Genomic DNA, 15,501 nt, shown 5'->3' with positions numbered 1-15,501 from the left:
GGAATGTTATGGATGATCCAAGGTGGAGTTGGAGAAGAAACAGGGAACAGAGAGAGTTGCTTTGTCAATGAGAGAGACAGCAAAAGTACTGTCAGAAGAGAAAAGTGAAAGAAAGGTAAAGTGACTGAAGTTGTTGGAGATTCCCTTATCTAAAGACCAGAAAGACATATCAGTTGATGATGAGGAGAGGTTATTGCACTTCCTTTGAATAAAGGAATGCTTCGCCTCACTGTTAACGTGCTTGCAGCGATTGCCCGCAGTGATAGAAGCTGAATGGGATCCTGAGGAAGGAGCACTTTTCCAAGCCTGACATGCATGATTCATTGTCTTAATGGCCTCAGAACAGGAACAGTTGAATCATGGATGAAGTCGTTTTGGAGGAAGAGGTGATAAATGTTTCCGTTCCCACAAGTATAATCTCTGCTATGCATTTGGTGGAAACAGAAGCATTACCACATAAATAGCATTAATTTACCCAAGGAAAGTCAGAAGAGACATTACATAAGTTATTCCAGTCAGCTTTGTCCAGGTGCTATAATTTACGCCTAGAAAGGGCTGCTGGAGGGAGAGGTGCCAATAGAATAGATACACTCATGAGAATATGATCAGAGGAACCAATTGGGGGCAAGATTGTGTATTTACAACGAGATGTACTAGAGGTGAAAAACAATTGCAGAATATTAGGAGTGGTCACAGTGGTCAGGTACATGGGTAGGGTGGGAGATGATTTGCTGTAGATCACTGAGAATGAAGAATGTGAGGGCTTCAGTCCCTCTACCATCTGTATTGGAGGAATTCATCTATTTCCTATGGTGAAAATTGAAATCCCTGAGGTAGGGGATCTCGGCTTGCGGGTGAGAGTATGTCACAGTCTTATGGCAGGAGTTTAGGGGAGAAAGAATTCCACCTCCTTATTCCTCACATGTTGTAGAAGTTGACTAAAGGGGACAGGAGCCAGGGACTGGAAACCCTCCCCTTCTTGTATTTCATTTTCTAAAAGAGGAAACAAGAAGTAGCCAAGTGGAGAAAGCTCATCCCCTCAAAGGCTCAGATCAAGGTGTCTGAATGTGTGTTGATGTAACCAAGACAAGAAGAGAGAAGAGATGGGTAGTATGTTTCAGCAAAGGAACCTGGATATTCTTACTCTTAAGTGAAATGAAGCTCAAGGGTAAAGGAGAAGAATGGATTGGAAATGTCTTGGGAGTAGAGTCAGATTGGTGTGGGGAAAAAAGCTAAGGAAGGAGTAGAGTTACTCTTGAAGCAAGAGTTGTGGGAGTGTGTGATAGAGTGTAAGTAAGTAAAGTGTAGATTGATTTGGGTAAAACTGAAATTGGATGGCGAGAAAAGAGTGATTATTGGTGCTTATGCACCCAACCATGAGAAGAAAGATCATTAAGAGGCAATTGCTTTGGGAACAGCTGAGTGATTGTCAGCAGTTTTAGTGCATGAGACCGAGTATTAGTAATGGGTGATTTAAATGCGCAGGTAAGTGGGGGGTATGATTGGTTCCCATGAGGTATTCATTGTTATAAATGAAAATGGTGAGGAGTTTGTGGAGTTGTGTGCTAAAAAAAGACTATTGAAAAAAGACTCTATTGGTAATACCTTGGTATGAAAAAATAGATATACACAAGTATGCATATATGAGTAGGAGAGATGGTCTACAGGCATTATTAGATTATGTATTGATTTATAGGTGTGTAAAAGAGAGACTTTTGGATGTAAGTCTGCTGAGAGAGGCAGCTGGTGGGATTCTGATCACTATCTTGTATAGGCAAGGGTGAAGATTTGTAGAGGTTTTCGAAAAAGTGGAGATAATGTCTGGGAGAAGAGAGAGGTGAAAGTAAGTGAGCTTGGAAAGGAGACTTGTGTGAAGAAATATCAGGAGAGATTGAGTGTAGTATGATAAAAGTGATAGCAAATCAAGTGAGGGTAGTGGATGAGGAATGGGAGGTATTTAGGGAAGCAGTGATAGCATGTGCAAGAGATGCATGTGGCAAGCAAAAGGTAGTAGGTGGGCAGATTAGAAAGGGTAGTGAGTTGTGGGATGAAGAAATAAAGTTGCTAGTGAAAGAGAAAAGAAAGGCAATTGGACAATACTTACAAAGTAGTAGTGCAGATGATTATGAAATTTATAAGAGAAAGCAGTAGGAGGTTAAGAGGAAGGCACAGGGGTTGAAAAGAGAACAAATGAGAGTTAGGGTGAGAGAGTATCATTAAACTTTAGGGAGACTGAAAAGATGTTTTACAAGGAGGTAAATAATGTGTGAAAGACAAGAGAACATATGAGAACATCAGTGAAGGGGGCAAAATGGGAGGATAAAAGGTAGTGATGGAGTGAGGAGGAGATGGAGTGAGTATTTTGAAGGATTATTAAATGCATCTGATGAAAGAGTGGCAGATATGGGGTGTTTTTGGTTAGGGCAGTAGGTGAAGTGAGACAGTCATGGAGAGTGGTTTGATGAAGAGAGAAGAGGTAGTGAAAGCCTTGTGGAAGATGAAATAGGGCAAGATGGCAGGAGTTGATGTTATTGCAGTTGAATTAGATAAGAAAGGGGATGAATGTGTTGTTGATTGGTTGGTAATGATATTCAGTGTATATATGGATCATGGTGAAGTGTCTGAGGACTGACAGAATGCATTTATAGTACCACTGTATTAGGCAAAGGGGATAAAGGTGAGTGTTCAAACTACAGAGGCATAAGTCTGTTGAATGTACCTGGTAAATTGTATAGGAGGGTATTGATTGAGAAGGTGAAGACATGTCTAGAGCATCAAATTGGGGAGGAGCAGTGTGATGTCAGAAGTGGTAGATGTGTGCATCTGTTGTTTGCTTTGAAGATTGTGTGTGAGAAATTTTAGAAAAACACATGGACTTGTATATGGCATTTATGGATCTGGAGATGGAATATGATAGGGTTGATGCTTTGTGGAAGATTTTAAGAGTATATGATTTGGGAGGTAAGATGCTAGAAGCAGTTAAATGTTTTCATCAAGGATGTAAGGCATGTGCATGTGTGGGAAGAGAGGAGAGTGAATGGTTCCCAGTGAAGGTTGAGTCTGCAGTAAAGGTGTTCGTTGGCACTGTAATTGTTTGATTTGTTTATGGATGAGGTGGTCTGTTGGGAATGAGAATGCCAGGGAAGTGAGTGAGAGAGAAACTACAGAAGTTGGTGACTGAGTTTGGAAAAGTGTGTGAAGGGAGAAAGTTGAGAGTAATGTGAATAAGAGCAAGGTTACTAGGTTCAGCAGGGTTGAGGGACATGCTGAATGGGATGTAAGTTTGAGTGGAGAAAAATTGTAGGATGTGAAGTGTTTTAGGTATCTGGAAGTGGACTTAAAAGTTAATGTAACCATGGAAGCAGAGAAGTGAGTCAGGTTGGGAGAGGGGGTGAAGGTTCTGGAAGCAATGAAGAATGTGTGGTGGAGAGAGAGAACATTATCAATCTCAGAGAACAAAAATGGGTATTTTTGAAAGGATAGTAGTTCCAACAATATTATATGGTTGTGAGTCATATGTATATTTATGTATGTATGTATATTTGGAAGGCGAGAATGTTATTGCGGAACGCAAAACTGGGTACGTTTGAAGGAATAGTGGTTCCAACAATGTTATATGGTTGTGAGGCATGGGCTATAGATAGAGTTGTGCGGAGGAGGGTGTAAAGTGTTGGAAATGAGATGTTTGAGGACAATATGTGGTGTGAGGTGGTTTTATCTAGTAAGTAATGAAAGGGTAAGAGAGATGTGTGGTAATAAAAAGAGTGTGGTTGAGAGAGCAGAAAAGGGTGTTTTGAAATGGTTTGGTCACATGGAGAGAATGAGTGAGGAAAGATTGACAAAGAGGATATATATGTGTCAGAGGTGGAGGGAACGAGAAGTGGGAGACCAAATTGGAGGTGTAAAGATGGAGTGAAAAAGATTTTGAGTGATCGGGGCCTGAACATGCAGGAGGGTGAAAGGCGTGCAAGGAATAGAGTGAATTGGTACAATGTGGTATACCAGGGTCGGCATGCTGTCAATGGATTGAACCAGGGCATGTGAAGTGTCTGGGGTAAACCATGGAAAATTCTGTGGGGCCTGGATTTGGAAAGGAAGCTGTGGTTTTGGTGCATTATACATGACAGCTAAAGACAGACTGTGAACGAATGTGGCCCTTGTCTTTTCCTAGTGCTACCTCACACACATGTGGGGGGAGGAGATTGTCATTTCATGTGTGGCAGGGTGACAATGGGAATGAGTAAGGGCAGACAGTATGAATTATGTACATGTATATACATGTATGTACATGTGGCTGATTCATGTGAGAAACTGCAGAAGCTGGTGATTGAGTTTGGTAAAGTGTGTGGAAGAAGAAAGTTAAGAGTAAATGTGAATAAGAGCAAGGTTATTAGGTACAGTAGGGTTGAGGGTCAAGTCAATTGGGAGGTGAGTTTGAATGGAGAAAAACTGGAGGAAGTGAAGTGTTTTAGATATCTGGGAGTGGATCTGGCAGCGGATGGAACCATGGAAGCGGAAGTGGATCATAGGGTGGGGGAGGGGGCGAAAATTCTGGGGGCCTTGAAGAATGTGTGGAAGTCGAGAACATTATCTCGGAAAGCAAAAATGGGTATGTTTGAAGGAATAGTGGTTCCAACAATGTTGTATGGTTGCGAGGCGTGGGCTATTGATAGAGTTGTGCGCAGGAGGATGGATGTGCTGGAAATGAGATGTTTGAGGACAATGTGTGGTGTGAGGTGGTTTGATCGAGTGAGTAACGTAAGGGTAAGAGAGATGTGTGGAAATAAAAAGAGCGTGGTTGAGAGAGCAGAAGAGGGTGTTTTGAAGTGGTTTGGGCACATGGAGAGAATGAGTGAGGAAAGATTGACCAAGAGGATATATGTGTCGGAGGTGGAGGGAACGAGGAGAAGAGGGAGACCAAATTGGAGGTGGAAAGATGGAGTGAAAAAGATTTTGTGTGATCGGGGCCTGAACATGCAGGAGGGTGAAAGGAGGGCAAGGAATAGAGTGAATTGGAGCGATGTGGTATACCGGGGTTGATGTGCTGTCAGTAGATTGAATCAAGGCATGTGAAGCGTCTGGGGTAAACCATGGAAAGCTGTGTAGGTATGTATATTTGCGTGTGTGGATGTATGTATATACGTGTGTATGGGGGGGGGTTGGGCCATTTCTTTCGTCTGTTTCCTTGCGCTACCTCGCAAACGCGGGAGACAGCGACAAAGTATAAAAAGAAAAAAAAAAATATATATATATATATATATATATATATATGTGTGTGTGTAGGTATGTATATTTGCGTGTGTGGACGTATGTATATACATGTGTATGGGGGTGGGTTGGGCCATTTCTTTCGTCTGTTTCCTTGCGCTACCTCGCAAACGCGGGAGACAGCGGCAAAAAAAAAAAATATATATATATATATATATATATATATATATATATATATATATATATATGTATGTATATGTCTGTGTGTATATATATGTATACGTTGAGATGTATAGGTATGTATATGTGCGTGTGTGGACATGTATTTATATACATGTGTATGTGGGTGGGTTGGGCCATTCTTTCGTCTGTTTCCTTGCGCTACCTTGCTAATGCAGGAGACAGTGACAAAGTATAATAAATGAATAAATAAATGTGTATGTAAGTACAGTATGTGTATATATGTAGATGTAAGTGCATATGCCTATATGTGTATATATGTATATGAGAGTGGATGAGTCTCTTTTCATGTTTCCTGACATTACCTCACTAACATGGGAAACAGCCATAAAGTATGATAATATAATGATAATATTTTTTCCTTTCTTTCATGCTTTTGCGTTTCCTTTGGGTTGGGATGGCATCGGGAATGGAAGATTGCAAGCAAGTATGGCCATGTAGGAGGGTGAGAGGCATTCAAGGAATAGAGTGAATTGTAACAATGTGGTATACAGGGGTCGACATGCTGTCAGTGGACTGAACCAGGGCATGTGAAACGTATGGGGTAAACCATGGAAAGGTCTTGGGGGCCTGGATGTGGATAGGGAGCTGTGGTTTTGGTGCATTACACCTGACAGCTAGAGTCTGAGTGTGAACGAATGTGGCCTTTTTGTTCTGTTTTCCTGGCACTGCCTGGCTGATGCAAGGGATGGCAAGGATATTCCCTGTGGGCAGGTTGGCGCCGGGGAAGGATGAAGGCAAGCGAGTATGAATATGCACATGTGTATATATATATATGTATATGGTTGTGTATGTACATGTGTATATGGGTGTGTATGTGTATATGAGTGGATGGGTCTTTCTTCATGTAGTTCCAGACACTACCTCACTGATGCAGGAAACGGCAATAAAGGATAATGATAAATTATATAAAATAGATAATATATATACCTGATCCCCTACTTATGACTGATATGACTTACGACTATCCATAATACAACTGGAAAAAATATAAATTAAAAAAGTATATATTTCATTTTTTTTATAATTTATTTATTTTGCTTTGTCGCTGTCTCCCGCGTTTGCGAGGTAGCACAAGGAAACAGACAAAAGAAATGGCCCAACCCACCCCCATACACAATGTACACACACACACGCCCACACACGCAAATGTACATACCTATACATCTCAATGTATACATATATATACACACACAGACACATACATATATACCCATGCACACAATTCACACTGTCTGCCTCTATTTATTCCCATCGCCACCTCGCCACACATGGAATACCATCCCACTCCCCCCCTCATGTGTGCGAGGTAGCACTAAGAAAAGACAACAAAGGCCCCATTCGTTCACACTCAGTCTCCAGCTGTCACGCAATAATGCCCAAAACCACAGCTCCCTTTCCACATCCAGGCCCCACACAACTTTCCATGGTTTACCCCAGACGCTTCACATGCCCTGATTCAATCCACTGACAGCACGTCAACCCCGGTATACCACATCGATCCAATTCACTCTATTCTTTGCCCGCCTTTCACCCTCCTGCATGTTCAGGCCCCGATCACTCAAAATCTTTTTCACTCCATCTTTCCACCTCCAGTTTGGTCTCCCACTTCTCCTCGTTCCCTCCACCTCCGACACATATATCCTCTTGGTCAATCTTTCCTCACACATTCTCTCCATGTGCCCAAACCATTTCAAAACACCCTCTTCTGCTCTCTCAACCACGCTCTTTTTATTTCCACACATCTCTCTTACCCTTACATTACTTACTCGATCAAACCACCTCACACCACACATTGTCCTCAAACATCTCATTTCCAGCACATCCACCCTCCTGCACACAACTCTATCCATAGCCCACGCCTCGCAATCATACAACATTGTTGGAACCACTATTCCCTCAAACATACCCATTTTTGCTTTCCGAGATAATGTTCTCGACTTCCACACATTCTTCAAGGCTCCCAGGATTTTCGCCCCCTTACCCACCCTATGATTCACTGCCGCTTCCATGGTTCCATCTGCTGCCAGATCCACTCCCAGATATCTAAAACACTTTACTTCCTCCAGTTTTTCTCCATTCAAACTTACCTCCCAATTGACTTGACCCTCAACCCTACTGTACCTAATACCCTTGCTCTTATTCACATTTACTCTTACCTTTCTTCTTTCACACACTTTACCAAACTCAGTCACCAGCTTCTGCAGTTTCTCACATGAATCAGCCACCAGCGCTGTATCATCAGCGAACAACAACTGACTCACTTCCCAAGCTCTCTCATCCACAACAGACTTCATACTTGCCCCTCTTTCCAAAACTCATGCATTCACCTCCCTAACAACCCCATCCATAAACAAATTAAACAACCATGGAGATATCACACACCCCTGCCACAAACCTACATTCACTGAGAACCAATCACTTTCCTCTCTTCCTACACGTACACATGCCTTACATCCTTGATAAAAACTTTTCACTGCTTCTAACAACTTGCCTCCCACACCATATATTCTTAATACCTTCCACAGAGCATCTCTGTCATATGCCTTCTCCAGATCCATAAATGCTACATACAAATCCATTTGCTTTTCTAAGTATTTCTCACATACATTCTTCAAAGCAAACACCTGATCCACACATCCTCTACCACTTCTGAAACCACACTGCTCTTCCCCAATCTGATGCTCTGTACATGCCTTCACCCTCTCACTCAATACCCTCCCATATAATTTACCAGGAATACTCAACAAACTTATACCTCTGTAATTTGAGCACTTACTCTTATCCCCTTTGCCTTTGTACAATTGCACTATATACTCATTCCGCCAATCCTCAGGCACCTCACCATGAGTCATACATACATCATATAACCTTACCAACCAGTCAACAATACAGTCACCCCCTTTTTTAATAAATTCCACTACAGTACCATCCAAACCTGCTGCCTTGCCGGCTTTCATCTTCCGCAAAGCTTTTACTACCTCTTCTCTGTTTACCAAATCATTTTCCCTAACCCTCTCACTCTGCATACCACCTCGACCAAAACATCCTATATCTGCCACTCTATCATCAAACACATTCAACAAACCTTCAAAAATACTCACTCCATCTCCTTCTCACATCACCACTACTTGTTATCACCTCCCCATTTGCACCCTTCACTGAAGTTCCCATTTGCTCCCTTGTCTTGAAAAAATATTTGTAAATATAAAGATTATGCTCGATCACATGTCTGCCAGTGCTAACGGCTGCTTGCATATAATAGTGACTCTCAGATGATATCCCAGCATTGTGTATATCATAGCATATCTCATCTGAATTACGTCCATTTCAAGGTCCATTGGGTTGGTTGGAATGGAACTCAGACATATGTCAGGGAATAGCTATATGTATATGTACATGTATGTGCTTTTACATAATAATGTGTGTATGTGAGTGGATGTGTCTTTATCTGCTTCCAGGCGCTACCTTGCAGACACACGAAACAGCAATCAGGTATGAGAAAACAAAAATGATAACTGTACCCAGCTTACATGAGGTTAGATAGTGAGTGAAAATTACCTTTGGCAAAGCTTTATCATTAGGAGTAAAGTTTTATTGATAAGCTTCTCACTTTCTCACTCCAAAGGAGTCCACTTATCTGTACTACAGGAAGTAGTGCAGTCTCTGGTTGCAGTAGTCTCTAGAAAGACCTGGGTAACATCAGGCCTTTCTTAGAAAGAGGTCCTATGATAGTTTTATGAATGAAATTGATAGATTTATATAAAAGGGGATTCCTGGGTTAGGAATGTAAAGGTATGTAGGCTTTACACAAGGATGTGGTTAAGCTTCACCTGTATGTGGTTACAATTGGAGTGAATGGTCGCCTTTAGCAAGGCTGTATCTCTGTCAGTGGATGAAAAGGAGTAGTCTTATTGAGGGATGTCTCCTCAACAGGAATCCAAGTGTTGCTTGCTACTGCATGTAGTGCAGCCTCAGAGCTGTAGGAGCCCCATAAAAAGGTTTCTTGGTAATATGATAAAGCTGATAACATACAAGTTTATTCATAAGGGATAAACAGGAAAGTGAAATACTGTGGGCATTAAGGTGACATCTTATTATGGTGTGTATAATAATTTGGTTGTTTATAAAGATAAACCATTCCCCAATTTCATACCTGTTATTCATCATTGCAGTTCTTGTATTTGAACCACGAAGCAGTGAGTTGGTTTCTTGGCAGCAGAACATTTGCAAGACTCCTGCAGTCTCTGCAGCCTTTATACCTCGCCTGAAGAAATTTGATTCAAGTGCACCTTGGAATGAGCAGAGTACTTTGATATATATCACAGAAGACCAGGTTTGTGTTGTTTTATTTAGTTCATATCAGCTTGCTTTGTTTTTGCCTTAGCTAGGTAGCACAAGGTATGGAGCCTTCAAAAAAAAGCCCTTACTTTGCTCCTTCTTTTCCTACTTTTACAAAATGATATTAGTGGAAGGGATGCTTCCATCTCTCTTAGCTGCCTTCTACAACATGCAAAAGATGTGTAACTTGTATAATTTCTCCTCATTTCCATTATTGTAATGTAGAGATGTATTAATTGTGTATTCCTTGTTGAGTAACACTGATAATATTAGTGTACTCATCACTTTCAACTTTTTAAAAGAAATGCTTCTTGAATATCCCATTGGAATACAGTCATATAATATTTTAACATTTTTCTTCATCAGACACTGCAGGTTCTTGAGGTGGGTGCAGATATAAGTTCAGCCAATGACAGAATAGCAGGTTGTGTGAAAAAGTTAGTGCAAGACACAGAAGCACGTCCTACACCTACCCCATTTGCCGCTCTTGTTGCCCAGACACATGCCTCCCATGCCAGTGAGGAGTCCAGTGTTTCAGTTTCAGCTGCTTTTGGGGTTCAACAGGAAAAAGCAGCTGGTTTTATACAGAATGTGAGTGTGCTTTATCGTGAGTTGTTGATGTCATTTTTTATCATAATTCTATAAATATTATTCTAATATATCTAAATATTCACAGTTAGACATATAGGAGTTAAGAAATATATATATATATTTTTTTATGTTTATTTTGCTTTGTCGCTGTCTCCCGCGTTAGCTAGGTACCACAAGGAAACAGATGAAAGAATGGCCCAACCCACCCACATACACATGTATATACATACACGTCCACACAAGCAAATATACATACCTATACATCTCACTGTATACATATATATACACACACAGACATATACATATATACACATGTACATAATTCATACTGTCTGCCTTTATTCATTTCATTGCCACCCCGCCACACATGAAGTAACAACCCCCTCCCCCCTTATGTGCGTGAGGTAGCACTAGGAAAAGACACCAAAGGCCACATTCTTTCACACTCAGACTCTAGCTGTCATGTAATAATGCATCGAAACCACAGCTCCCTTTCCACATCCAGGCCCCACAGAACTTTCCATGGTTTACCCCAGATGCTTCACATGCCCTGGTTCAATCCATTGACAGCATGTCGACCCTGGTATACCACATTGTTCCAATTTTCTATTCCTTCCACGCCTTTCACCCTCCTGCATGTTCAGGCCCCGATCACTCAAAATCTTTTTCACTCCATCTTTCCACCTCCAATTTGGTCTCCCACTTCTCGTTCCCTCCACCTCTGACACATATCCTCTTGGTCAATCTTTCCTCACTCTTTCTCTCCATATGAGCAAACCATTTGAAAACACCCTCCTCTGCTCTCTCAACCACACTCTTTTTATTACCACACATCTCTCTTACCCTATTATTACTTACTCGATCAAACCACCTCACACCACATAATGTCCGCAAACATCTCATTTCCAGCACATCCACCCTCCTCTACACAACTCTATCTATAGCCCACGCCTCACAACCATATAACATTGTTGGAACCACTATTCCTTCAAACATACCCATTTTTGCTTTCCGAGATAATGCTCTCGACTTCCACACATTCTCAACGCTCCCAGAACTTTCACCCCCTCCCCCACCCTATGATTCACTTCTGCTTCCGTAGTTCCATCCGCTGCCAAATCCACTCCCAGATATCTAAAACTCTTCACTTCAGTTTTTCTCCATTCAAACTTACCTCCCAGTGACTTGTCCCTCGACCCTACTGTACCTAATAACCTTGCTCTTATTCACATTTACTCTCAGCTTTCTTCTTTCACACACTTTACCAAACTCAGTCACCAGTTTCTGCAGTTTCTCACATGAATCAGCCACCAGCACTGTATCATCAGTGAACAACAACTGACTCACTTCCCAAGCTCTCTCATCCACAACAGATTGCATACTTACCCCTCTTTCCAAAACTCTTGCATTCACCTCCCTAACAACCCCATCCATAAACAAATTAAACAACCATGGAGACATCACACACCCCTGCCGCAAACCTACATTCGCTGAGAACCAATCACTTTCCTCTCTTCCTCCACGTACACATGCCTTTCATCCTCGATAAAAACTTTTCACTGATTCTAACAACTTGCCTCCCACACCATGTATATTCTTAATACCTTTCATAGAGCATCTCTATCAACTGTACCATATGCCTTCTCCAGATCCAGAAATGCTACATACAAATCCATTTGCTTTTCTAAGTATTTCTCACGTACATTCTTCAAAGCAAACACCTAATCCACACATCCTCTACCACTTCTGAAAGCACATTGCTCTTCCCCAATCTGATGCTCTGTACATGCCTTCACCCTCTCAATAAATACCCTCCCATATAATTTCCCAGGAATACTCAACAAACTTTATTTATATTTATTTATTTTGATTTGTCGCTGTCTCCCGCGTTTGCAAAGTAGCGCAAGAAAACAGACAAAAGAAATGGCCCAACCCACCCTCATACACATGTGTATACATACACGTCCACACATGCAAATATACATACCTATACATCTCAATGTACACATATATATACACACACAGACATATACATTTATACACATGTACATAATTCATACCTCTGTAATTTGAGCACTCACCTTTGTCCCCTTTGCCTTTGTACAATGGCACTATGTAAGCATTCCGCCAATCCTGAAGCACCTCACCATGAATCATACATACATTATATAACCTTACCAACCAGTCAACAATACAGTCGCCCCTTTTTTAATAGATTCCACTGCAATACCATCCAAACCCGCTGCCTTGCCGGCTTTCATCCTCCGCAAAGCTTTTACTACCTCTTCTCTGTTTACCAAATTATTTTCCCTAACCCTCTCACTTTGCACACCACCTTGACCAAAACAACCTATATCTGCCACTCTATCATCAAACACATTCAACAAACCTTCAAAATACTCACTCCATCTTCTCCCATCACCACTACTTGTTATCACCTCCCCATTAGCCCCCTTCACTGAAGTTCCCATTTGTTCCCTTGTCTTACGCACTTTATTTACCTCCTTCCAAAATATTTTTTTATTCTCCCTAAGATTTAATGATACTCTCTCACCCCAACTCTCATTTGCCCTCTTTTTCACCTCTTGTACCTTTCTCTTGACCTCCTGCCTCTTTCTTTTATGCATCTCCCACTCATTTGCATTATTTCCCTGCAAAAATCGTCCAAATGCCTCTCTCTTCTCATTCACTAATAATCTTACTTCTTCATCCCACCACTCACTCCCCTTTCTAATCTGCCCGCCTCCCACGCTTCTCATGCCACAAGCATCTTTTGTGCAAGCCATCACTGCTTCCCTAAATACATCCCATTCCTCCCCCACTCCGCTTACCTCCTTTGTTCTCACTTTTTTCCATTCTCTACTCAGTCTCTCCTGGTACTTCCTCACACAAGTCTCCTTCCCAAGCTCACTTACTCTCACCACTCTCTTCACCCCAACATTCTCTCTTCTTTTCTGAAAACCTCTACAAATCTTCACCTTCGCCTCCACAAGATAATGATCAGACATCCCTCCAGTTGCACCTCTCAGCACATTAACATCCAAAAGTCTCTCTTTCACGTGCCTATCAATTAACACATAATCCAATAATGCTCTCTGGCCATCTCTCCTACATACATATGTATACTTATGTATATCTCTCATTTTAAACCAGGTATTCCCAATCACCAGTCCTTTTTCAGCACATAAATCTACAAGCTCTTCACCATTTCCATTTACAACAACAAACACCCCATGTATACCAATTATTCCCTCAACTGCCACATTACTCACCTTTGCATTCAAATCACCCATCACTATAATATGTGTGTGTGTGTGTGTGTGTGTGTGTGTAAGAGTAGAAAGAGAGGAAAGTGATTAGTTCCCAGTGAATGTCGGTTTGCGGCAGGGGTGAACGATGTCTCCATAGTTTTTTAATGTGTTTATGGATGAGGTTGTTAGGGAGGTGAATCTATGAGTTTTGGAGAGAGGGGCAAGTGTGCAGTCTGTTGTGAATGAGAGGGTTTGGGAAGTGAGTCAGTTGTTGTTCACTGATGATACAGCACTGGTGGCTGATTTGGGTAAGAAACTGCAGAAATTGGAGACTGAATTTGGTAAAGTGTGTGAAAGAAGAAAGCTGAGAGGAAACGTGAAATAAGAGCATTGTTATTATGTTCAGTAGGGTTGAGGTACAAGTTAATTGGGAGGTAAGTTTGAATGGAGAAAAATTGGAAGTGAAGTGTTTTAGATATCTAGGAGTGGATTTAGCAGCGGATGGAAGCGGAAGTGAGTCACAGGGTGGTGGAGGGGATGAAAGTTCTGGGAGCATTGAAGAATGTGTGGAAGACAAGAACATTTATCTTGGAGAGCAAAAATGGGTATGTTTAAAGGCATAGTGGTTTCAACAATGTTATATGGTTGCGAGGCGTGGGCTATAGATAGGGTTGTGCGGAGGAGGGTGGATGCGTTGGAAATGAAGTGCTTGAGGACAGTTTATGGTGTGAGGTGTTTTGATCGAGTAAGTAATGAAAGGGTAAGAGAGATATGTGATAATAAAAAGAGTGTGGTTGAGAGAGCAGAAGAGTGTGTTTTGAAATGGTTTGGTCACATGGAGAGAATGAGTGAGGAAAGATTGACAGAGAGGATATATGTGTCAGAGGTGGAGGGAACGAGGAGAAGTGGGAGTCCAAATTGGAGGTGGAGAGATGGAGTGAAAAAGATTTTGAGCGATCGGGGCCTGAACATGCAGGAGGGTGAAAGGCGTGCAAGGAATAGATTGAATTGTAATGATGTGGAATACGGGGGTCTACGTGCTGTCATTGGATTAAACCAGGGCATGTGAAGGGTCTGGGGTAAACCATGGAAAGTTTTGTGGGGCCTGGATGTGGAAAGGGAGGTGTGGTTTCCATGCATTATTACATGAAAGCTAGAGACTTGAGTGTGAACGAATGTGGCTTTTGTTGTTTTTTCCTAGCACTACCTTACACACAGAGGGAGGAGAGGTGCCATTTCATGTGTGTCAGTGTGGCGACGGGAATGGATGAAGGCAGCAAGTATGAATATGTACATGTGTATATATGTATATGTCTGTGTATGTTGAAATGTATAGGTGTGTATATGTGCATGTGTGGGCTTTTATGTATATACATGTATGTGGGTGGGTTGGGCCATTCTTTCATCTGTTTCCTTGTGCTACCTCACAGATGTGGGAGACAGCGAGTAAGTATAATAGAAAAAAAAATATTCTCACAAAAATACATTCTTCAAAGGAAACACCTGATCCACACATCCTCTGCCACTTCTGAAACAACACTGCTTTTCCCCAATCTGATGCTCTGTACATGCCTTTACCCTCTCAATCAGTACTCTCCCATATAATTTCCCAGGAATACTCAACAAACTCATGCCCCTGTAATTTGAACACTCGCCTTTATCCTGTTTGCCTTTGTACAATGGCACTATGCATGCATTCCACCAATCCTCAGGCACTTCATGATCCATACATACACTGAATATCCTCACCAACCAATCAACAACACAGTCACCCCCTTTTTAATGAATTCCACTGCAGTACCTTCCAAACCCACCGCCTTGCCAGCTTTCATCCTCCACAAAGCTTTCACTACCTCTTTTTTGTTTACCA

General features: G+C 41.7%; 1 protein-coding gene across 1 annotated transcript in view; it reads left to right on the top strand.

Annotated features, from left to right (window-relative positions):
* The window catches only part of l(2)05287 (WD repeat-containing protein l(2)05287), a 188,534-nt gene that overhangs the window by 155,144 nt on the left and 17,889 nt on the right, over positions 1–15,501 (top strand). The window contains exons 13-14 of the mRNA XM_071663178.1: positions 9,624–9,784; positions 10,156–10,380. Coding sequence (XP_071519279.1) covers positions 9,624–9,784; positions 10,156–10,380 — 386 coding nt within the window. The remainder of the gene's footprint in view (positions 1–9,623; positions 9,785–10,155; positions 10,381–15,501) is intronic.

Source organism: Panulirus ornatus, chromosome 1, assembly GCF_036320965.1.
Source record: "Panulirus ornatus isolate Po-2019 chromosome 1, ASM3632096v1, whole genome shotgun sequence".
NCBI classification, from domain to species: Eukaryota; Metazoa; Arthropoda; class Malacostraca; order Decapoda; family Palinuridae; genus Panulirus; species Panulirus ornatus.
This window is presented reverse-complemented; position numbering and strand designations above follow the sequence as displayed.